The sequence below is a fragment of the Panthera pardus genome, unplaced genomic scaffold (genome assembly GCF_024362965.1).
Source record: "Panthera pardus isolate Hobbes unplaced genomic scaffold, ASM2436296v1 HiC_scaffold_27, whole genome shotgun sequence".
Lineage (NCBI taxonomy): Eukaryota > Metazoa > Chordata > Mammalia > Carnivora > Felidae > Panthera > Panthera pardus.
The window spans coordinates 110,501,808-110,525,715 of record NW_026526843.1 but is presented as its reverse complement, the minus strand read 5'-3'; the positions used below and the strand labels follow the sequence as shown (position 1 = coordinate 110,525,715).

General features: G+C 38.9%; 1 protein-coding gene across 9 annotated transcripts in view; it reads right to left on the bottom strand.

Annotated features, from left to right (window-relative positions):
- Positions 1-23,908, bottom strand: part of SCML2 (Scm polycomb group protein like 2) — a 103,575-nt gene that overhangs the window by 55,760 nt on the left and 23,907 nt on the right. For 3 of the 9 annotated variants that reach the window (XM_019431687.2, XM_019431691.2, XM_019431688.2), the window contains 5 exons: positions 23,801-23,869; positions 16,622-16,692; positions 15,499-15,733; positions 11,555-11,643; positions 4,111-4,354 (listed from right to left, as the gene is read on the bottom strand). In XM_019431687.2, coding sequence (XP_019287232.1) covers positions 4,111-4,354; positions 11,555-11,643; positions 15,499-15,733; positions 16,622-16,692; positions 23,801-23,869 — 708 coding nt within the window. Of the gene's footprint in view, positions 1-4,110; positions 4,355-11,554; positions 11,644-15,498; positions 15,734-16,621; positions 16,693-21,651; positions 21,841-23,800; positions 23,870-23,908 lie in introns of those variants that run through there. The other 6 variants (XM_053891798.1, XM_053891800.1, XM_019431690.2 and 3 more) reach the window with 4 other exon arrangements.

The following is a 23,908-nucleotide window of genomic DNA, read 5'->3' as shown; positions in this document are numbered from 1 at the left end:
AGGAATGAATAATAAAGAACATTTTCAATATGCTGATGAGTCTCAACAAATACTGACTATATGAATAATAATAATAGCTAATAGGATTCCTGTAAAAGATGTAACTAATTAAAATATACAACAGTAACCACATGAATTTGAAGGGAGTAAGTGGGTATTCTAAGTTCCTTTTACTGTCTTAGTACAGACAGTACATCAGGAAGAACTGAAATGTCAAAACTGTGGGTAAATACAATACTTTCCTTCTCTGGAGTTTTTAAATTATGTTCAATGGTTTAACAAAAATCTTACCACTGTCCAATGCCATTCTCGATGAATGTAGAGGAAATACTTAAAAGATTATATGATGAATGGGGGAGGGTAAAGGAATATAAACTGAGGTAAGGTTTCTAAAATTCACTTTAGTGAAATGTCTAGTGGGGTAAAGGACAGAGGAGGCAGATCTCACAAAGTATCTGTGAAACCACATTTTTTAAAAAACACTTTCCATCTCCTATTTACACAGCTTTCTAAGTCTGGCTTTGCAAAGTAGCCTAGTAACCATGTTTTTAAGACCACTAATGAGCTCTTCTCTTCTCAGTGCCCTAAATTGATTTCTATCTTCTACTCACCCTTTATTTTTGTGTTTCTCAAAGGGTGAGCCTCTAACCAAGTGCAATTGAAACACCTGAATCCCACTCCGGACCTACTGATTCAGAACCCCTGGGTATGAGCTCCAGAGCATCAGCCTTTGTTTTTGTTTTTTTTTTTAATGTTTATTTATTTTTGAGACATAGAGAGACAGAGTGCAAGTGGGGGAGGGGCAGAGAGAGAGGGAGACACAGAGTCTGAAGCAGGCTCCAGGCTCTGAGCTGTCAGCACAGAGCCCGATGCGGGACTCAAACCCACAAACCATGAGATTGTGACCTGAGCTGAAGTCGGACGCTTAACCGACTGAGCCACCCAGGTGCCCCCAGAGCATCAGCCTTTGAATAAGCTCTGCCTACCAGGTGATTCAAGTATGAGAATTGTCTTAAATATTTACTCACAAGGTTCTGTCCTTAATCCTCTTCTACCTGTTACACATGCACAATTAAAACCACACCCAGGGTGCCTGGGTGACTGTTGGTTAAGTGTCCAACTTCGGCTCAGGTCATGATCTCATGGTTTGTGGGTTCGAGTCCTGAGTTGGGCTCCATGCTGACAGTATGGAGCCTGCTTGGGATTCTCTCTCCCCCTGTCTTTGTCCCTCCCCTACTCACACTTTCTTGCTCTCTCAAAATAGATAAATAAACTTAAAAAAAACACACACCCAAAACTTCCCCCCCTTACTGCTATTAATTGGATGTGTAGCTGCCTACCTCCACTCCCGGCCACTGCCAGTACCTATAATCCCACCTGATACAGAGTATTTATTTGAATGAGCATGATGACTCTCAAACCTGCTTTGTCAATTAAGATCTATCTCATTCAGGCTCCATACCTGCATTCGCTGCTATCCAATGTCCTAAAGTTACTCTGAATTAGTTAGGATTAAGTTCAGCTAACAATAACAGAAAAACCTAAAAGAATATTGGTTTATACAACACAGAAGTTTATTTCTCTCAAATAACAGTAAGAAGGGGCACCTGGGTGGCTCAGTTGGTTGGTTAAGCATCAGACTACAGCTCAGGTCATGATCTCACAGCTCCTGGGTTCAAGCCCTGTATCGGGCTCCATGCTGACAGCTCAGAGCCTGGAGCCTGCTTCAGATCCTGTATCTCCCTCTCTCTCTGCCCCTCCCCTGCTCATGCTCTCACTCTCTCAAAAATAAACACTAAAAAATTTGTAAAATAAATAAATAAATAAATAAATAAAATAATAGTCTGGAAGAGGCCAGTATGAAAATTCTGCTCCACAAAATTCTCAGGGACTCTGGCTCCTTTCTGCTTTCCACTCCACTATGCCTAGAATATGGTCCCATTTCATGGTTCAAGATGGAACTCCACCCAAAACAAGCACATTCCTAGCAGCAGGATAGAAGCAGGAAGATAGAATAGAGAAAGGTACATTGATCTCTAATACACTTCTTGGAAGTAGAACATATGACCTGTACTTTTATCTCATTGACCAGGACTTAGTCTCACGGTCATATGTAACTGCTAGGGAGGCTGTAAGTATAGTCTTCACGTTAGGTAGCTGAATTGTGTTACTAAGAAAAAAAGGGAAACCAGAGGGTGGAAGACTACAGCATTCTTGGCCACACATTCCGAAGTTACCATGTCCCAAACTGAACTCCCTAGTTTTCAGGATATACTGTGCAATTTTATACCTTTGTGATGTGTCCACCCTACTTTTATCTCCTTTCTGCCTGGCAAACTCCTTCTCTTAATACTCACATCATGTATCTTTCTGTGAGGCTTTCCTTTACCCAACCACCTTTCCCTCCAGCCTAAACAGACTGGATGTCTTTGGGTCACTTTTGTATCTAGCATACAATTCTACTTTTGCATTGCTAATTCTAATATTATTTTAAAGTCTATCCCTCCATTCATCTGTCTTCCACTAGAAGGTAAACTCCTTGAGGGCAGAGACTGCCTCAGCATCATATACATACAGATCTATAGCATACTACATTTCACAAAAATCAGCCATTAATATCTGCTTCCTAGAATTATGGCAGCATGGAACTGGTAAAATAAGTACCTAATAAAACGGACACTATGGTATGTAGTATTGTAATATAATGGGATGTGTTAAGAGTCCCAAATCATAGAAGATTCTAACAGCAGTTACAAGAATATGGCTGTATGCTTTTATCTAGCCATTGCTCTTGTCTGGCACACATTACTCATTTTCTACACTCATCTTTCTTTTTTTATGGTACAAATAAATAAATCTTAGTTGGATAAATTTTAAGTATGTTTACATTTGATTCTATTAATTTTATATTTAACTTAGATAGATGATTAGGTGCTTTGCTTAGATCCCACTTATATCTCAGCAGTTATTCCATCACAGAAGACCAGTTTAGGCATCTCTAAGCCCTTGGGAGAGTCACTGAGGAGCCTCAATATTTTGATGATTTTTCTCTGAAAGAAAACATCTAGATGATCATAGTATTCAACTTAGGAAGCACAGCATTACAACTGATAAACACCTGAATATAATAACATATTAATTTATGATGGCTTCCATAGCATAAAATTTTCATTGACAGGGAGATTTTACTTAAGACTATCAAAGTATTGGGGTGCCTGGGGGGCTCAGTCAGTAAAGCCTCCGACTTTGGCTCAGGTCATAATTTCACAGCTTGTGGGTTGGAGCCCTGCGTCGGGATCTGTGCTGACAGCTCAGAGCCTGGAGCCTGCTTCGGATTCTGTGTCGCCCGCTCTCTCTGCCCCTCCCCTGTTCGCACTCTGTTTCTCTCTCTCAAAAATAAATAAACATTAAAAACTTTTAATTAAAAAAAGACTATCAAAGTATCAACTTGACTTGCAAAAATTGACCTAAAGTGTGCAAAACATATATATAACAGTTAAGCCTAACCTTTTAAAAACTATCTTTGAGGGGTGCCTGGGTGGCTCAGGCAGTTAAGCATCTGACTTTAGCTCAGGTCACGATCTCGTGGTCTGTGGGTTTGAGCCCTGGGTCAGGCTCTGTGCTGACAGCTCAGAGCCTGGTGCCTGCTTCAGATTCTTTGTCTCCCTCTCTCTCTACCCCTTCCCTGTTCTCTCTTTCTCTCTCAAAAATAAATAAACATTAAAAAAAAAATTTTTAATAATAAAAAAATGAAAACGATCTGAGATATAAATAGTGGAATACTATGTGTAATTTTAAATTGAAATATCAACTACAAAGGTAGCTAAGCACCCCAAAATGGCTACAGTAACTAGACTTCAATGGTCCAAGTGTGACTTGTAGCTTGTCCATATTCTCCAATGTGGATTGTCAATTCAGATTATGATGCTGAGTTGGCCCTCAAGAAATGTAATTATTACCTTCTTCTACCTGTAGTTCTCGAGCCTAGACAGGGCCCTCACTATTCTGTCTGCTGCTCCAGTTGAGCATGAAGTCCTAACCTCAATGCCAATAGCAGTTATATCTAACTTCAATAAAATTTAAAAAATACATAGTTACTTATTATCTTACCTTGAGTTCCTGGTGGTTGTAATACATCTCCTGTCAGGCGACACCACCCAACTGGGAAAATATCTCGACAATCGTACTTGCACCAATAATCAAAAGCTCCACTCCAGCCATCAAATGTGATGTAAATTTCATCTCCTTTGACATCTCCAATCGTTGCAGGGCAGATCATATAAGGGTTCTTTTTATCTATGGCCTCAAGCTTCATTCCCACTTTGAAATTATTTATAGGTGGCTTTGGTGGTTCCTACCAAAACATTAAAAAAAAGTTTTTGTTAAGATGCAATAAGAAGAATTTGCTCAATTGTATTCTTACAACCCTTATCAACCAAAAATTAAACTCCATGAAAACAGGTGTCAGAGATCTCTGTGAAACTCTGCTCTACAACATCTTACTTACTCTGGAGCAGAACCAAGAACATGGAAGGAAACAAACCCAAACTGATAGTAATTCATTTATTCATTTAAGAAATAGGTGTTATATACTAGGTACCAGAAATTTAGGATTCGCTGGTGAACAAAAAATATCAAAGATCCCTACTCTGGTGGAACTTACCTTCTAGCGGCTGTGGTAGTAGTGATCAGGGTGCAGGTGAGGGAAAAAGAGAGAAGAAACCAACAAGAAATTTTAAATGAGGGAATCAAACAAACCCAATTAATGTGTAAATTATAGGGTATGTTGCAAGTTGGTTAAGTCCAAAGAAAAAGGGGTGCCTGGATGGCTCAGTCAGTTAAAAGCCCAACTCTTGGCGTTGGCTTAGGTCATGATCTCATGGTTCATGAGTTCAAGCCCCACACTGGGCTCCATGTGGATGGTGCGGAGCCTGCTTGGGATTCTCTCTCCCTCTCTCTCTGCCCCTCCCCTGCTCTCTCTCTCTCTCTCTCTCAAAATAAATAAACTTAAAAAAAAAAAAAAAGAAAGAAAACGAAAAGGAATAGCACCAGACAACATACAAAAATTAAAAAACCTCCAAGTTTTATTGCAGACACAAGAACATGAAAGTCATATAGCTTGGGGTCATTTATGATATCCAATCCAGAAACCAATATTTAAAAAAATTTTTTTAACGTTTATTTATTTTTGAGACAGAGAGAGACAGAGCATGAACAGGGGAGGGTCAGAGAGAGGGAGACACAGAATCTGAAACAGGCTCCAGGCTCTGAGCTGTCAGCACAGAGCCCGGCGCGGTGCTCGAACTCACGGACCGTGAGATCATGACCCGAGCCGAAGTCGGCCGCTTAACCGACTGAGCCACCCAGGCACCCCCAGAAACCAATATTTAAAAAAGCATACTTTAGTTACCAAAATTTAAAGCATGCAAATGCTAACAGGATTCTTAGAAAGCCTAAGTGCAATGTTAAAAGTAACAGCTTTTCTTTCAATTTGGTTTTTATCACAGTAAATAAATAGCACCATCATTAACCCAGTTGCTCAAGCCAGAAGCCTGGAAAAAGCCCTAGACCAGGGGTTATCAGTCCAACTGAACTTCAAAATCACTTGGGACCCCACAGCCAGGATTTTGATTTAATTTGTCTGGGATGGGGCCCAGGCATTAGCACATATTAATTCCCCAGGTGATCCTAATGTGCATCCAAGGCTGAGAACCACCAGGCCAGATGCATAATATTCCCCTTAACACTCACATTCAAAGACTACAACCTGCCAATTCTATCACCTAGATCTCTAGAATCTCGTAACAACATTAAAAGTTAGCCCTCAATTGTTCAGTATATGCCAGGCACGCTTCTAAATGTTTTAATTCTCACAACCCTATAAAGTCAATGCAATTATTATTCCCATTTTATAGATGATGAAATTGATGCATGATTGCCTAAGAATACACCATAAATATGAGAGCAGGAGCTGGATCTTACACATAGGCAGACCACTCCTTGGAACATCCTACCACATCATCTGCCTGGACAACTCCAACTGATCTACTTCAAAGCCCAGCTCTTCTGGTCTCCTTAAGGCTTCCCTGGCCAACTCCTGCCCACTCCTAGGCCCCCTCAAAGAAGATGCTCTTGCCTTCAACTGCTAAACTACCCTTGAAACGTGTTCACTCCTCTGAGACCAAGGGATTCTCAAAAGCAGATACATCTTATTCATATTGCTATTTCCAGCAGAGTACTCAACAAGATTTTTAAAAAATGAATTAACCAAGTAATCACCTGAAGAACAGTAAACAAGCTTTCAAGTAATTCAAGTAATTCTTTCACCAAGATATAATTTAAACACATATCTGGTAGGTTGATTTCTTTTTTAAATGCCCCCTTTAAACCCATCTCATCGTCCTGTGCTTTTCCAGTGATATCCTTTATACTTCTGAAGTCTTGTAAGTTCCTTAATTATTAGCCTTCAAAGTCCTTTTAATTACATAATCTTAACTTGATTCTTAAAAACCACCCTAAAGTCAGCAGGGCAAAAGTTAGCTTGGTCAAAGATCAAAGGTATTTGATAAATAAGATGCTGGTAAATAAGAAGCAAAGTTACATACTGCCACTTCATGAAGGGGCTAAAGGTCAGCTAACTGTTACTACATATGGAAGGAAAAGAGGGAGCTGGATTTAACAAAGGATAACTTTGGCAGTTGATAAATTTGTCCTACACATTCACAGAATGGAGAAAACATTCAAAGCACACAGAAGTTTCTTAGGCCCTTATACTGTCAAATAACCAAATAACAATAAGACTTTCTGTAGCAAAGCAAACTAAGTTCAAATGGCAATATACATTTTCTGCTACAAAACAGAAGACAGGAATGAGCAGAGAAACAGAATTTTAAGATTCAAATGTATAATTTAAAAAGATATCCCAAATGTGACAGTATGTCATCAATGCCACTATTAACTGACAAGTAACAAAAACCAGACAATGATAATGGACAAAATGCAATTTATTCTCCGAAGATTTTTACACTGTTTATTAATTCTTCTAAATTTCACGAATATTCTATCAAAGTTACTTACATATGTATAGCCATACAAATAAACAGAGCTCTGGAAGAAAACAAATATTTATTTTCTTAAAAAAATCAAAGGGACTACTCTTTTTCGTAAATAAATGAGAGGGTTTTATCTCAAAACAAGCTACCTCCAGATTTAGATAACTGGCAAAATAGTACCCTCTGCTGTCCACAAAAGGTAATAATATAAGGTTGCTTTATGTTTATATGTTTTAATTTTTTTTTAAGTTTATGTATTTTGGGGTGGGGGCAGACAGAAAGAGAAGGAGAAAGAGAATCCCAAGCAGGCTCTGAACTGTCAGCATGAGCCTAATGCAGGGCTCAAATTCACAAATTGTGAGATGACATGAGCCAAAATCAAGAATCAGATGCTTGACTGAGCTACCCAGGTGCCCCTTAAATGTTTTTAAAGAATATGGTTTGTCATCATCAGTTCTTGAATGACTTCCTAAACACAAAGATATAATTTGTAGGGGGACCTGGCTGGCTTGGTTGGTACAACATGTGACTCTTAATCTCGGGGTTGTGAGTTCAAGACCCACCTTGGGCACAGAGCTTATTAAAAAAAAAAGATATAATTTACGAAAGCAATAGCTAAAATAAACAAGGACCCATTCTTTTTTACTGTGAGAAAAAAAAAATGATTCTTTCCTAGAAGATGACTAGTAAAGAATACTCTTTTAATCTCTCTCCTTGCCTATCTACCTACAATACACTTCTCCTTGAAGGCTATTTCTTTTCATATCCCACAGACTCTAAGGCCTCCCTTTTCCTTAGCATGTACAACTATCAAACATAATATATACTTTATTTTGTATGGTTTATTATCCATCTCCCAAGATAGAAGGCAAGCCCCATAAGGACAGTTTTTTTACTGTCTTATTTATAGCTGTATTCCCAGAGTCTACCTCTGACCGACCACAAACTCCTATCGTTAACTTCTACTTCCTTACTTTTAATCAACTACTTCTTTGACCTCATCAAAAATTCTAGTCCTTTAAACTTCATTTATTGATTCACAAATATTTACTAAGTGCCTACTAAGTGTCAGACACTAATGAAGGCTCCAGATATACATTAAGTGGCAAAATAGACAAAAATTCCATCCTTGTGGTACTCACCTGCTAGTAAAGAGAAAGACGAGAAACAACAATACAAGCAAAATATACTCTATGTTAGAAATGTTAAGTGCAGGGTGCCTGGGTGGCTCAGTCAGTTAAGCATCTGACTCTTGGTTTCAGCTCAGGTCATGATCTCCCGGTTTCATGAGTTCAAGCCCCAAGTGCCGAGTGGCGTGAGCGCAGAGCCTGCTTGGAATTCTCTCTCTCCCTTTCTCTCTGCCCCTCCTCCACTTGCGCTGTCTCTGTCTCTCTCTCTCAAAATAAATAAATAAAATTTTTCTTAAAAAAAGAAATGATAAGTGCTATTCAATAAAAGGAAGTATATAGCAGAGTGAGATCCAGAGAAAAATGTAAGGGAGGGTTTTGTGCAAAACTTTAAATAGGGTAATCAGAACAAACCTCAAACGGAAGGGGACAAGTGAGCAGAACCCTAAAGGTGATTATTAACCACAGTTACCTACAGGAAGAGTACTCCAGACACAGAACAGCCAGGGCCAAGGCCCTAAAGCAGGAGAGTCCATAAGAAATCCATAAGATTTCGCTCATGTGGAATTTAAGAAACAAAACAAACGAACAAAGAAAAAAAAAGACAAACAAAAAAACAGACTCTTAAACAGAGAACTGGTAGTTGCCAGAGGGGAGATGGGTGGGGAGAGGGGTTAAACAGATAAAGGGGATTAAGAATAAATTTATTTTGGGGCACCTGAGTGGCTCAGTTGATTAAGCATCTGACTCTGGATTTCAGCTCAGGTCATGATCTCACTGTGAGCTCAAGCCCTGCATCTGGCTCTGTGCTGACAGTGAGAAGCCGGCTTGGAATTCTCTTTCTCTCTTCCTCCCTCCCTCCCTCCCTCCCTCCCTCCCTCCTTCTCTGCCCTTCCCCTACTTGTGCTTATTCTCTCCCTCTCTTGCAAAAAAATAAACTTTTTATTTATTTACTTTTGAGAGACAGTGGGAGTGAGCGAGGGGTAGAGAGGAAGAGAGAAAGAGTCCCACGAGGTGCAAAGAGAGAGGGAGAGTGCAGAGCCTGGAACAGGGTTTGAGCTCACCCAGAGTGGGGTTTAAACTCACAAACTGTGAGACCATGACCTGAGCCAAAGTCAGATACTTAACCCTTAAGTATACTTAAGGCCACCCAGGGGCCCCATAAATAAACCTAAAAAAGAGTACACTTATCTTTAAACTTTCTTTTTTAGAGTTTATTTTTGACTGAGAGACAGAGAGGGCGTGCACACTCAAGAGGGCATGTGAGTGGGGGAGGGGCAGAGAGAAGGAGGGCAGAGGATCCAAGGCCCACTCTGTGCTGACAGCAGAGAGCCCCACATGGGGTTGGAACTCACAAACCATGAGATCATGACCTGAGCTGAAGTCAGACGCTTAACCCACTGAGCCACCCAGGCGCTCCAAACTATCTCTCTTTTTTTTAAGTTTATTTATTTATTTTTGAAAGACACAGAGAGAGAGCACATGTGCATTAGAATGGGGGAGGGGCACAGAGAGAGGGAGAGAGAGAATCCCAAGCAGGCTCTGCGCTATCAGCGCAGAGCCAGACAAGGGCCTCAAAGTCACAAACTGTGAGACTGTGACCTGAACCAAAATCAAGAGTTGGACATTTAAAGGACTGAGACACCCAGGCACCACAAGAGTACACTTACCTTGATAATCAGCACTGAGAAATGTATAGAACTATTGAATAATTAAAAAAAAAAAAACTACAACATTTACCATTCTTGATATGAATAATTGTTTACCTTGTTTTATTTTTCTTAAGTAGGCTCCATGCCCAGCAGGGGGCCCAAAGTGGGGCTTGAAGTCATGACCCTGAGATCAAGACTTCAGCTGAGATCAAGAATTGGGTGCTCAACCGACTGAACCACCCAGGCATCCCCTGATATGAATAATTGCAATAAAATTTGACTGAGAAAACAATCAGGACACAGGGTGAGAAAGAAATATTTTGACCCATAATTTAACTAAAAGTTGGCTTTTATTCACTGTTTCTTAACATAGTGTACTTTTTCAACATTTTCTCAAGAGCATAAACTATTTTTGGAATTTTCCCTCTTTTGTTATATAACAAATATTTCCTTATAACAAATTCTTTCTGATGACTGTTTTTAACATTCTTTTACTTCTGAAACAAAATCTCTCTAACTTTCAAGTGGGTTTTTGGCCTATCATCATTTTCTCCAATGTCAAAGGATGACTAATACAGCAAAGTGAGGGGAAGCTCCACTTCTGAAGGCAAATAAAAAATAGCAATGAATATTTGCTTCCAGTAGAGCACTCGTTTCATATCTAAGGTCTTGAAAGAGAGTACAAATTCATTTTGACTAGTGAGTGATTATAATTAAGACTTTTTTATGACTTGCTGTTATGGATTGAATTGTGTCCCCCACCCCAGCCAAACTCATGTTTAAATCCTAACCCCCAGTACCTCAGAATGTGATTTCATTTCGAGACAGGGTCTTTAAAGAGGTAATTAAGTTAAAACGAGGTTATTAGGGTGGGCCCTAATCCAAGAGGAGGAAAGTAGGACACAGACACACTGATTGTTAAAAGTCAAGGAGAGAGGCCTCAAAAGAAACCAAGTCTGCTGACATCTTGATCTCAGACTTTGAACCTCCAGAGCTGTAAGAAAATAAATTTCTGTTGTTTAAGCCACTGGAATGAACTGAATGGTGTCCTCCCAAATTCATAAATTTGCCCTAATACCCAAAGTCACTTTATTTAAAGACAGAGCCTTTAAGGAGGTAACAAAGGTTAACTGAGGTCCTAAGGGTGGGGCCTTAATCCAATAGGACTGGTGTCCTTATAAGAGTAAGAGAAACCAGAGATACCTCCCCTTCCCCACATGCACAGAGGAGAGGCCATGTGAGGACACAGCAAAAAGGTAGCCATCTATAAGCTGAGGAAAGAGGCCTCACCAAAAACCAACCCTGATGGCCCTTTGATTTTGGACTTCTAGCTCCCAGAATTGCGAAAAATTAAATTTCTATTGTTTAAGCTACCCAGTTTGTGGGCATTTAAGTGCTCCTATCAAAACAATAAAACCACAGAGAGCGAGCGAGAGAGAGAGAGAGAGAGAGAGCGCACGAGCGAGCATGCAGGCATGAGCAGGGGAAAGAGGTAGAGAGGAGAATGGAAGAATGGGAGATGGGGTGAGAGAGAGAGAGAAAGAGAGAGAGAGAGAGAGAGAGGGGGAATCTTAACCAGGCTTCATGTTCAGCGCAGAGCCCGACATGGGGCTCGATCCCACAACCCTGGGATCATGACCTGAGCCAAAATCAAGAGTCAAAAGCTCAACTGACTGAGCCACCCAGGCACCCCGATGGAAGCTTTTTATAACATCTTTCTTACCTTCTTAAACAATGTTGCAGGTGCCATTTCAGATCCATTCAGGGTTCTTAAGAGGAACATTGGCCAAGATGACGCATTCATCTGGTATCCTATTTTATAAAATAAATCAGCATGAAAAAGCCTTCCTGTGATATTATAGCAAGATGGTATAAAAAATAGGTTTTGTTTAACATTCTTCTCCAGAGAATTATTTGCTTACCAAGAAACCCAGAAAATGGGCCAGAGGAGCAGATGCACCCTCCAATAAGTTCTACTGTACCCCTGTACTATCTGGCAACAATGCTACAGTAGGGGTAGAAACTCTCATTTTAGAAAAGCCACTAGCTTGAGTTCACCAACATACACATAAGTACTTTAGGAATGGGCCATAATACTATGGGTGACCCAAGGCAAAACCCAGAAGAGCGTCCAGTCCCCACTAATAGCCACACAAGCATGGCAAAGGCTGCAAAAGACTTCCAGCCTCTTTTTCCTCAGAGTCCCTGCCTCATTTTCCTTTCAAAAAAAGACAGTTTTCTGTGAAACTCAGCAAACGTACACTTAGGATGGTGCATTTCATTGTATATAAATTTCACCTCAAAATCTTAAAAAACTGCCAATAAACACTGAACTCCAGTTACTGATATGTATGCTGAAGTATTTAGGGGAAATGTACTGACATCAATAAATGCATTTAAAAATAAGATGGATTGATGAATCGACAGAAGGACAGATACACAAGTAAGTGATAAAGCCAGTATGGAAAATGACAATGGTAGAATCTAGGTAATGGATATGTGGGTGTTCACTGTAAAATTCTTTCACCTTTTCTGTATTTGAAATTTTTTATACAATATGTTAGTAAAAAAGATAGCTCTCACTTTAGCAATCTTTATACACATTAAACATGATCTTAGAATTTGTATCAGATGCAATCAAAAGAGACTCAACAGGTGTCTTTTTTGGAGATCTCATCAATTAATGGTGGATATCACAGCATCTGCCATGTGCAACAGGGAGTAGAGAGGTCTGCTAGTTTTATTGCTTTCTGGGGGCAATCTGTTTCATGCAACACTTGCCTGCCCTGATGCCAGAATTAAAGAGAACTTGGCATGCATTCCTGATGAATACGTGCATTAAGATAGGGAGGCATATGAATCACTGGCAATCACTGGCACTGGGTCCATCAATAGGATAAAACATGCAAAAAAGTTCAGACAGAAAGTTACTCTATAATAATCCTGCACCAAAATCTCCTTAATTGACCAGGGAAAATAATTGTTGTTGGGAAAATAATTGTTGTTAGGAAAAAAAATGGGGAACGGGGAGATTTATTATATACTCCTTTATAATAAATCAGTATTATTAGTGATATCTAATAAATAATCATCCACAACATGGATTTGCCACATTATGGTTAGAATATTGCATAACAGTTGTTCTCTGGTCCTTATGCCTTTTTCTTAACCCCCATCTTATCCTCTTCTATCACGCAATCATTATCATCACCATCACCTTAACTTGACATTTTTCTTAATTCTTTAATTGCCTAAAGTCAAACATAGATTAAAAGGACAAAAATACATGAAAGTGCATATAAAAATTCAAACACAGGGGCTCCTGGGTTGCTCAGTCAGTTAAACATCCAACTCTTAGTTTTGGCTCAGGTCATGATTTCATGGTTCTTGAGTTCGAGGCCCTCATCGGAGTCTGAGCTACCCGTGCGGAACCTGCTTGGGATTCTCTCTCTCTCCCTTTCTCTCTGTCACTACACTGCTTGTGTATGCTCTCTCTCTCTCAAAATAAACCTAAAAATAAATACATACATACATAAAATAAAAATTCAAACACAGATAAAACTAATCTATAATGTTAGGAAGTCTAGGCAGGGGTACCTTTGGGAATGGGAGGTTTATAACTGGAGATCAGGAGGAGTGGGGTTTCTGGGGTGCTGATAATGTTCTGTTTCTTGATTTGAGTGATGGTTATACATAGATGTGTTCATTTATAAGCTGTACACTTATGATGTGTATACTCTTCTGTTTGTATGCTAAAACTTTAAAAATTCTTTTAAATAATAACCTTTAAGGTTTAAATAATCTTTAAAAGAAGAAAACCAAGTAAATTGTGTTATATTAAAATGGAAACTAAACTATTCAAAAACACCTAATGAGCAGACTGGCAAAACTTGTGTGTTTTTAACATGTACTACCAAAATATCTATCAATCAGCATGTACTACTATGTACTTGATATTTTTAATTAATAAAAATAAACTCTAAAAGTAATTTGAAAAAGGAATGATCATAAATCTGGCTATGTGTTTGAAATGCTGACAATCACAATAGCTGTGCTTCCTTTAAATACAAAAACATATTACCATTTGTAAACAGAAATCAAATCCCAGTAGGGAAGCACTAAGCCTCAGATTTACACTTCTATCTCTTATAGAATTCTGTATGATTTAAGAGAGAAGAGTAAACAAAAAACATAAGTGATATGAAGAAAGAAGGCAAAAAGCAGAAAACACACACACACCCTAAACCACCCTCTTGGAAGAACACATCTCTAATTAGTTTTTTTTAAAACATTTTAAACCAAATTAGGAATGATTAACAACTAGAGCAAGGAAAGTATAAAAATATATTGCTAAAAAAGTGGTTATTTTTTTTTCTAAAGATTTTAAATCATCTCTATACCTAACATGGGGCTCAAACTCACAAACCCCAGGTCAAGAGTCTCATGCTCTTCTGACTGAGCTAGCCAGGCACCCCAAGAGTGGTTATTATTAATATCTTAAATTTTGGGTTCTCAGGGAATTTTTAACTAGTAGGAGACCAAAAAAAATCCATCTCCTCATTTTCCTTTACAACAGAGAATTTTCATTTTCAGCATTGTAAAGAAGAAACAAAAACCAATATCCACCATTCACTCACAGATAGCAGAATAAAGGAAATCATTTATTTTCTACAGAATATCAGAGTACATCTAAATATTAAGAGTGAACTATTTTGCCCCAAATTGGAGTCACCTACTTTTTACCTTTTAAAAACTCAAACTTGACAGCTTTTTAAAACCTTTGCTTCTAAAGTTCCAACAATCTCTTCCTTTTCAAAGTCCTAAAGACCCTTACTCCTTTCACTATGATTTCCTCCCATTGTAGATATAATGAAATTTTCAAAGTTGAAACTGGAGTCTGGGTGTGGAATCATACTCTTCCCCTGTGCTCATCCCCATGGTGAAAATGCTAAATGGTTCAGTGGACAATAATAAGGAAAGAATAACTTGTAACAAATGCTACAAACTTCTCCCCCAGAAGGGTTTCTGAATCTGCATGTGTAACCTAGTAGTGCTGTTTCTGACATTTCAAGTTTGAAGACAGCATATGTATTGCCCTGGAGTGGGGAACCTTCAGCATACATATATATGCCACATGTGTATTTAAGTAAAACTCTGTAACATAGGCTACAGAGTTCCTCTCTCATACATTCTCCACAGGAACCACCTGACAATCTATTTGCAAAAATCCCTAGAAGAGATTTCTAAAAGGCCACTTCAGGGGCACCTGGCTGACTTAGTCAGTAGAGCAGGGAACGCTTGATCCTGGGGTTATGAGTTCGAGCCCCATGATCAATGTAGAGATTTCTTAAAAATAAAATCTTGGGGCTCTTGAGTGGCTCAGTCAGTTGACAATCCTACTCTTGGTTTTGGCTCAGGTCATTGTCTCATGGTTCCTGGGCTTGAGCCCCACACTGGGGTCCACACTGATAGTGTAGGGCCTGCTTGGGGTTCTCACTCTCCCTCTCTCTGCCCTCCCCTGCTCGTGTCCACACACTCTCTCTCAAAATAAATAAATAAACTTTAAAAAATAAAATAAAATCTTTAAAAAATAAGGCCACTTAAAACTATTTCTACTGAATGTTACATTAGTAAGAATATGCTATTTTAAAAACTGTTTATTCTTACCCAGTGGAGGCTGAAGTAAGTCCCCTTCCTTTTCACAGGTCCCAATAGGCTGTATGTCTGGAGAATCAACAAGCCTCCAAAAATCATTTCTGTTGTCACTACCATCCAGTCTTAAACGTAGCCTGGCACCAGTAATTCCGACGACCGTGGCTACACATATTGAAGTCATATTGCGAGGGTCATGGGCTTCCAATTTCATGCCAACTTTGAATTCATTAGCTGGTGGAACCTTAGACTGCATACATATATATGTATATATTACATCCGTGCGTATGCACACGTGCACGCACGCACAAGCACGCACACACACACACACACACACACACACAGTTTTGTTAAAATGTATCAACTGTAAGAAAAACAAATGGTCAGTTATGTTACCACAATACTCAATAAATGTTTTAAGTACCAGTCATAGCAGATGGTAAGCAAAAGAACTATAAGGGTCAAGGAAAAGATCTCCAAATCCTCTCCTTGGCTTGACACGAAGCATAAAAACCCTGCTCATTGCTGGTCTTACTCCTCTGCCCACTTCCAGGCAATTCAAATACACCCTCTAAAAGGCACCCTGAGAGGCTTTCTAAAATAAGAATCTGATTAGGCCATTCCCCTTGAAATAAACCAACTGGCAGCTCACCCCTGCTTAAGTGCAAGTCCTCAGTACAGTTTAAAAGCCCCCACACCTTTAACCTTATTTCTACACTATCACCTCTACCCACTTTGTGCTCCAGCCACCCATGCCATCCCTCAACACTCGGGTTCTTTTACACCCATGTGCCTTTGCTTTGGATGTTCTCTCTACCTGGAATATCTCTGCCCTCATTCCAACCATCTCAGATACCATCTCTTCTGTGAGCACTCGCAGTACAGTTATCATATTTTCATAATTAACTTTTTACATGTCTGTCTCCCCCTCCAGATGGACAGTCATGAGGGCTTAGTATACCTGACGTAGAGTAACTTCTTAATGAATAAATGCAAAGATACCATCTGCCCCTTAAGTGGCACTACCACAATCCCCATTACCTCTTCGCACTACTAGAATCTAACAATCGCACAAACATCCTTCAACAAATTAACAGTTCACATTAATATATACAACTTCTACACAATTTGGGCATACCTGTCTGAAACACTCTGAAGGAGCACCCAAAGATCCAGTCTCTTTCAAGTAATTTTCCCAGTGGAACTCATCTGGGGGGAAAAATGCATGAAATAGGTTTTTTAGTATATATAATATGTATACTAACTTTCAGGAGTAAAATGGACTTTAGTTCCATATCTCTTTTATTTTTTTAAGCTTATATATTTGACAAGTATGAGCAAGGTAGGGGCAGAGAGAGAGGGAGAAAGAGAATCCCAACCAGGCTCTGCACTCAGCACAGAGCCTGACACGAGGCTTGATTCCACAAAACACAAGATCGTGACCTGAGCCGAAACCAAGAATCGGTGACTTAACCCACTGAGCCCACCCCTCCATCTCTCTTTTAAAAAAGACTTCCTAGGGCGCCTGGGTGGCTCAGTCGGTTGGGCGTCCAACTTCGGCTCAGGTCATGATCTCGCAGTCCGTGAGTTCGAGCCCCACGTCGGGCTCTGTGCTGACAGCTCAGAGCCTGGAGCCTGTTTCAGATTCTGTGTCTCCCTCTCTCTCTTACCTTCCCCCGTTCATGCTCTGTCTCCCTCTGTCTCAAAAATGAATAAACGTTAAAAAAAAAAAAAAAAGACTTCCTATACAAAAATACAGATTCGAAGGGTACATGCACCCCAGTGTTTATAGCAGCATTATTAACATTAACCAAACTAGGGTGAGAGCTCAAATGTCCATCAACTGATGAATGGATCATTAAGATGTGGTATGTATGTATGTATATATACATATATATATATATATATATATATATATATATGTATATATACAATGTAGTATTACCCAGCCATCAAAAAGAATGAAATCTTACCATCTGCAATGATGTGGATGGAGCTAAGAGAAATAAGTCAATCAGAGAAACACAAATACCATATGATTTCACTCATATGTGGAACGTAAGAAACAAAACAGATGAACATATGGGGGAACAGGAGAGGGAAACAAACCACAAGAGACTTTTTAAACACATTTTTATAACATTTATTGTTGAGAGACAGAGCACAAGCAAAGGAGGGACAGAGAGAGAGGGAGACACAGAATCCAAAGCAGGCTCTAGGCTCTGAGCTGTCAGCACAGAGCCCGACTCAAGGCTCGAACCCACGAACTGTGAGATTATGACCTGAGCCGAAGTCCAGTTGCTTAACCAAATGAGCCACCCAGGTGCCCCAAGAGACTCTTAATGATAGAGAACAAACTATGGGTTTGTGGGTTTGTGGGAAAGTGGGTAGGAAATGGGTTAGATGGGTACTAAGGAGGGCACTTGTTTGTGACGAGCATGGGTGTTATATGTAAGTATGTAAGTGATGAATCATTGAATTCTATCCTGAAACCAATATCGCACTGTATGTTAACTAATATTTAAATTTAAAAAAAAAAAAGGTGGGAAAGACTTCCTAGTGGCGCCTGGGTGGCTCCGTTGGTTGAGTATCTGAATCTAGATTTCGGCTAAAGTCATGATCCCAGGGTCATGGGATCAAGCCTTGCATTGGGCTCTACACTGTGCATGGAGCCTGCTTAAGATTCATTCATTCATTCATTCATTCTCTCTCTCCCCACCCCCCAAAAATAAAAAAAAAATTTAAAAGACTTCCTACAGAGCATATTTAAATTTCCTGATCTACATTTAATTACCAGCACAGAAATGAAAGAGACAACTTTCTGATAATACTGGTTCTGATACAAATTACACTCAAGATCTTCTCAATGTCACGAGAAATTAGCACAGTGATTCTAACAATGTGGACTCTAAGAACAAAATGATTTTTTATAGAGTAACAGCAAATTCTTCTCATCTGTCTCTAATATAAATTTACTCAAGACATGTGTTTACTCAAGACCATTTCATCCCATTAATGTGAAGGCACTTTTTTATTTTTTCATGGAGAACTAAAGGTGTTGAGGTATGTGGTCTAACAGAATCTTACCCCTGCAATGCTTTATGGAAAGAGAAAAAATCTGAGAATCAGAGTTGTTCCTCAATTGATTATTAGATCTCCATACAGGATGTTAAGAATATGGTGGCAGAGGGGCACCTGGGTGGCTCAGTCAGTTAAGCTCCAACTTTGGCTCAGGTCAGGTTGTGGGTTCGAGCCCACACTGGGTTCTCTGCTGTCAGCACAGAGCCTGCTTTGGAGTCTCTATCCTCTCTCTGCCTCTCCCCCACTCACATTCTCTCTCAAAAATAAATAAACATTAAAAATAAAAGAATACAGTGGCAGAATAAAGCAATAAACCAGTCATCAGTACAGTCACTGATATGAATTATTTTAATGATCTATATTTTCTACAAACCCTTGCTGTCCTTCTCTCATTCAGTCTTCATGATATACTACAATGGTATTGAGGAAAGTCAGAAAGCAATGTACTTAGCCTGACTTGAACACTTCAATTCACTGTTCCAGTTAAGACTACCAAGACACTAAGAAAAAGACTTAACAGCAGTATTAAAGGTACTTTTAATTCATACCAAGTTTAATTCTCATCAACCACCTATACTCTTGTTTAACTTCCTCACTATAAAAATATTGGGTTTGGGGCACCTGGGTGGTACAGTTGGTTAAGCATCTGACTCTTGATTTCAGCTCAGGTCATGACCTCACAATTCGTGAGATCAAGCCCCGAGTTAGGCTCTGTGCTTGGGATTCTTTCTCTCCCACTGTCTCTCTGCCTCTCCACTGTTCTTGCGTGTGCTCCCCCCCCCCTCAAAATAAATAAACAAACATTAAAAAATATATACTGGGTTTGACAGTTTCCCTTCTTGGGGAAATCTGCATGACAAGCCTCTTATATATCCTTTGACCTTTGAAGGGTATAATGTTTACACACACACACACACACACACACACACACACACACACACACACACAATGGAATGCTGATAAATCAGCAACCAGCTTTCCAAAATATACAAATAAAAAGCCTAACTGATAGTATTTCCAGATTTCTATGGTATAAATACTACTACCATGGCTGATTGCAAGGTGCCAAGGTCAAGTCAACAACTATGAAGTTGGGAAGACATGTACACAAGTGACCCTCTCCCAACCTGATGTGAGCCAGCATCAGCATACCACTGTTATGTGTGTGTATGCATTTATATGCATATGTATACATATTATATATGGTATTAAGCATGTCAGACATAACATTGTACACCCTGCTTTTTTTTAACCATAAATTTAAGAGACTGCTCCATTAAAAAAAAAAAATACAGGGATTAACTCCACTTCTAAATGATATGAAGCTAGCACTACCACAGTGCTGAATGGCATGTGGTAAAATGTCAAGAATTGGGCTCAGCAGGCGAACCCACCTTTTTCTAGTTTGGTTCTGCTTCTTAAAAGCTTTGTGACCTGATCAAGTCATTTCACTTTCTCAGCCTCAGTTCCTTATCATCTACCAAATGAGGAAAAGTAATACATATGGTACAAGGTATTTTGAGAATTAAGTGACACAGCACACATGTAAGTCACTCAATAAAAGGTATGATTATTCTAAAACTAAATGTCATAGCTGTGCCAAATTTATTAATACCGGATAGCTTTGTCAAACATAAAAACTGAGGGGTGCCTGGCTAGCTCAGCCATAGAGTGTGGGACTCTTGATCTCAGGGTCATGAGTTGAAGCCCCATGTTGGATGTGGAGCCTACTTAAAATTAAAAAAAATTTTAATATATTAGGGGCACCTGGGAGGCTCAGTCTGCTAAGCGTCCAACTTCGGCTCAGGTCATGATCTCGCGGTTCATGAGCTTGAGCCCCGTGTCGGGTTCTGCACTGCCAGTGTGGAGCCTGCTTGGGATTCTCTCTCTCCCTCTCTCTCTGGTCCTGTCCCGCTCATGCTCCCTCTCTCTCTCAAAATAAATAAACTTTAAAATATATATATATTTTGGGGCGCCTGGGTGGCGCAGTCGGTTAAGCGTCCGACTTCAGCCAGGTCACGATCTCGCAGTCCGTGAGTTCGAGCCCCGCGTCAGGCTCTGGGCTGATGGCTCGGAGCCTGGAGCCTGTTTCCGATTCTGTGTCTCCCTCTCTCTCTGCCCCTCCCCCGTTCATGCTCTGTCTCTCTCTGTCCCAAAAATGAATAAAAAAACGTTGAAAAAAAAAAAATTTTTTTAAAATATATATATATTTTATAATTTGTATTTATATTATGTATAAATTTATATATATAAAACATATATATACAAAATATATATACAAAATATATAATATGTGTGTGTATATATATGTATATATATATGTGTGTGTGTGTGTGTGTATATATATATGTGTATATATATATATATATACATATATATATATATATATACATATATATATATATAAAGTGATCCATAGGTCCAAAATAGAACTGACCAGGATATTTCAGTGACCTCCTAACTACTAACCTGACAATAAAGAGACCCAAGGTTCTAAATGAAGTTCTACCACCATATGATCTTAGAGAGCATTTTAAAAAAAGAACAAAACACAACATGAATGGAGAGAAAAATCTGACTATGGATTAAAGAGCCAACATCCCAGAAAGAAAGGAAAGGAAGTTGAAAATAATGACTGGGAAACTAAAATCATTTCACAATTACATCTCAAATAAACCAGCTACACTTGTAAAAATTTTCAATGACACTGGAAAATATTTAATTTATCTAACACAAGTTTTTATTCTATCACCATTAATGTCTGAATGGGCTATAATTTAAGCTAGCAAATCCTTTATACCAGTACACTGTAATATGATCATTTTCTCTCACTTCTATTCATAGTGCTAGCTAATGACCCTATGTAGTACTTAACCATTGGAGCCTTAACTTTTTTCCTTCATTCATATGGCAAAATTTTCAGTTCCCAAAACCGTTCAATTTGGCTACCCATGTGCTGAGACCCTACCAATAACACAGGGGGAAACACACACAGACCAACAGGATTTACTTAAATTTAAATTTGACACATCCACAATAATACCACAGCTAGAATTCCTGACCAAGAGCCAAAATAGAAAGTCTTACCCAAACCTGAGGTCCCAGTCGGCCTCTGCATCTTATCCTCATGGACAGACTGGGGCAGGGGGATGTTATTCTCTCTCAGAAAAGAAGCCTGGCAACTGACAGGTTTGTTCGTGAGACAGGTGTATACACATAACCTCATGGTCTGATTGTTATTAACACATGTCCATGGTCCTTGTTTGACTTGTACTCTAATCTAGTCCACACATTAGCCCAAACACCTTTTGGCAAACTGAAAATAATCTATATGAGCCCCCTTGGTCTTCTCCAGAGTAAATCAGAATTCTGATGTCTCTCATCAGTACTAGGCTTGAGTTTAGAGGGTATGTAAATAAAGAAGATGAGAAAAATATCTAGAGCTGGAAGCTTCTTGGCTGAATGATCAGCAGCTACTAATTCATGGCAATTATCACACCTGTAACTGGGCATTTGTTTAATGTCAATCTTGCCCCCTAAGCTCAAAGAAGGCAGGAATCATGTTTGTCTTATTCATCACTGGTTTCTCATACAAAGTTGCCAGTATGTGCGAGGCACTGTCCTAGGTACAGTGGACACAGCAATTAATAAAAAAAACAAAAGTCCTGGCTCTCTTGGAGTTTACCTTCTAACAATCACAGATTTCTAAGATGAAAAGTTAGGGTCAGAGCCCTGAGAAATACCTGCAGATGTCTGTCAGTTTCATTAAGTAATCTCATTTTTTTTCAATCAACAGTTTGAGAATTTTGAAGTTACTAGTTTCAATCTTTAAGAATATATTTTTTAAATTTATTTCTATGAAATGTCCAGAATAGCAAATCTATAGAGACAGGAAATACATAAGTGGTTGCCTAGAGATGAAGCAGGGGAGAGGCACTGGGGAAAAATGGGGAGTGACTGCTAACTGGGTATGGGATTTCTATTTAGGATGATGAAAATGTTCTAAAATTGATTGTGGTGATGATGGCACAAGTCTGTGAATATATCAAGAGCTAATGAATTGTATACTTTAAATGGGTGAATTCTATGGTATGTAAATTATATCTCAATAAAAATGTTATATTAAAAAAAATAAAACAGATGGAGAGGAATTTGTAGGGATTAAGGAAGAATATTCTAACCTAATAGCCTCCCTTTCCTTGGAGGGTTTTGGAGGTTGGAGGGAATTGCTGAAAAACAAATAAGGCCAATGGAAAAGGAAGCTAAGGAAGCACTGGGAGCCCAGCTACAGTGAGAAAAAATTATTCCATGGGGATTACCTTTATAGACAATCTTCTGTAGGAACAGAAAGTCACAGGTGAACTACCCCGAGAGTGGGGCTGGCAGGACAGGACAAAAGAAAAACAAGGGGCAAAATGTTTACCTGGAAATCTCTGATAAACACAGTCAGTTTGTTAGAGTATTTTTTCAATTCAGCCTTTTATGTGCATGTGACTAATTTTTTCATTTTCCTTAATAGCAGGTACAATGGGTCAGATTCTATCTCCTGAGTCTCTAATGCAGTGCTATACACATGCTGTTCACAATAAAGAACTTAAAACATGAATTAATAACTCCAGGTTAATAAATAAACATTTACTGATCATTTTACTGCATGCCTAGGCATTATATTAGGTGCTTTACATTCATTTCCTTTATTTAATTCCAATAGTCCTATGAATTAAGTAGTATTATCCCTGTGCTACAGAGAAGACAAAAGAGACTAATAACATTGAGTAATTTGCCCAAGGTCACAAGGCCAGTAAAGAATGAGGCCAGGATTCTAGAACAGATCTGTCAGACCTCCCAATGCCTAAGCTTTTATCCAATGAACTGTCTTTTGACCATAAAAAAAAGGATTTTCATATTAACTCTAATATTAGAAGAATTTTTATTAATAAACAGATTATTTCTAATTGGTAATAAATGGTAATTATTAACTATGAACCATTAATTTGGCAAAATGTGCACTGAAATACATGTTTTCTTTTTACTTTAATCCCATACCAATATCTCTAAAATAAAACCAAAGTAAAATTTTCAAAATAAAATACTATTGTTTTACTTTTCCCATTGCTTAGGTTTTATATTTACAAGAGTTTACCATACATGTATACTATACCAAAAGCATTAAGAGTTCATATCAACACTGAATGAGGAAGAAAAATACATTGTACTGAAATACTTTAAAACCTACCACTCTGCACAGAAGGTGTGCCTGAGTCAGGCACTTTCTCTTGATTCTCCTTCTTGTCACCCATTGTATCTAAAAAAAGAAAGAAAATAGTGAGCAATATGGAAGGCC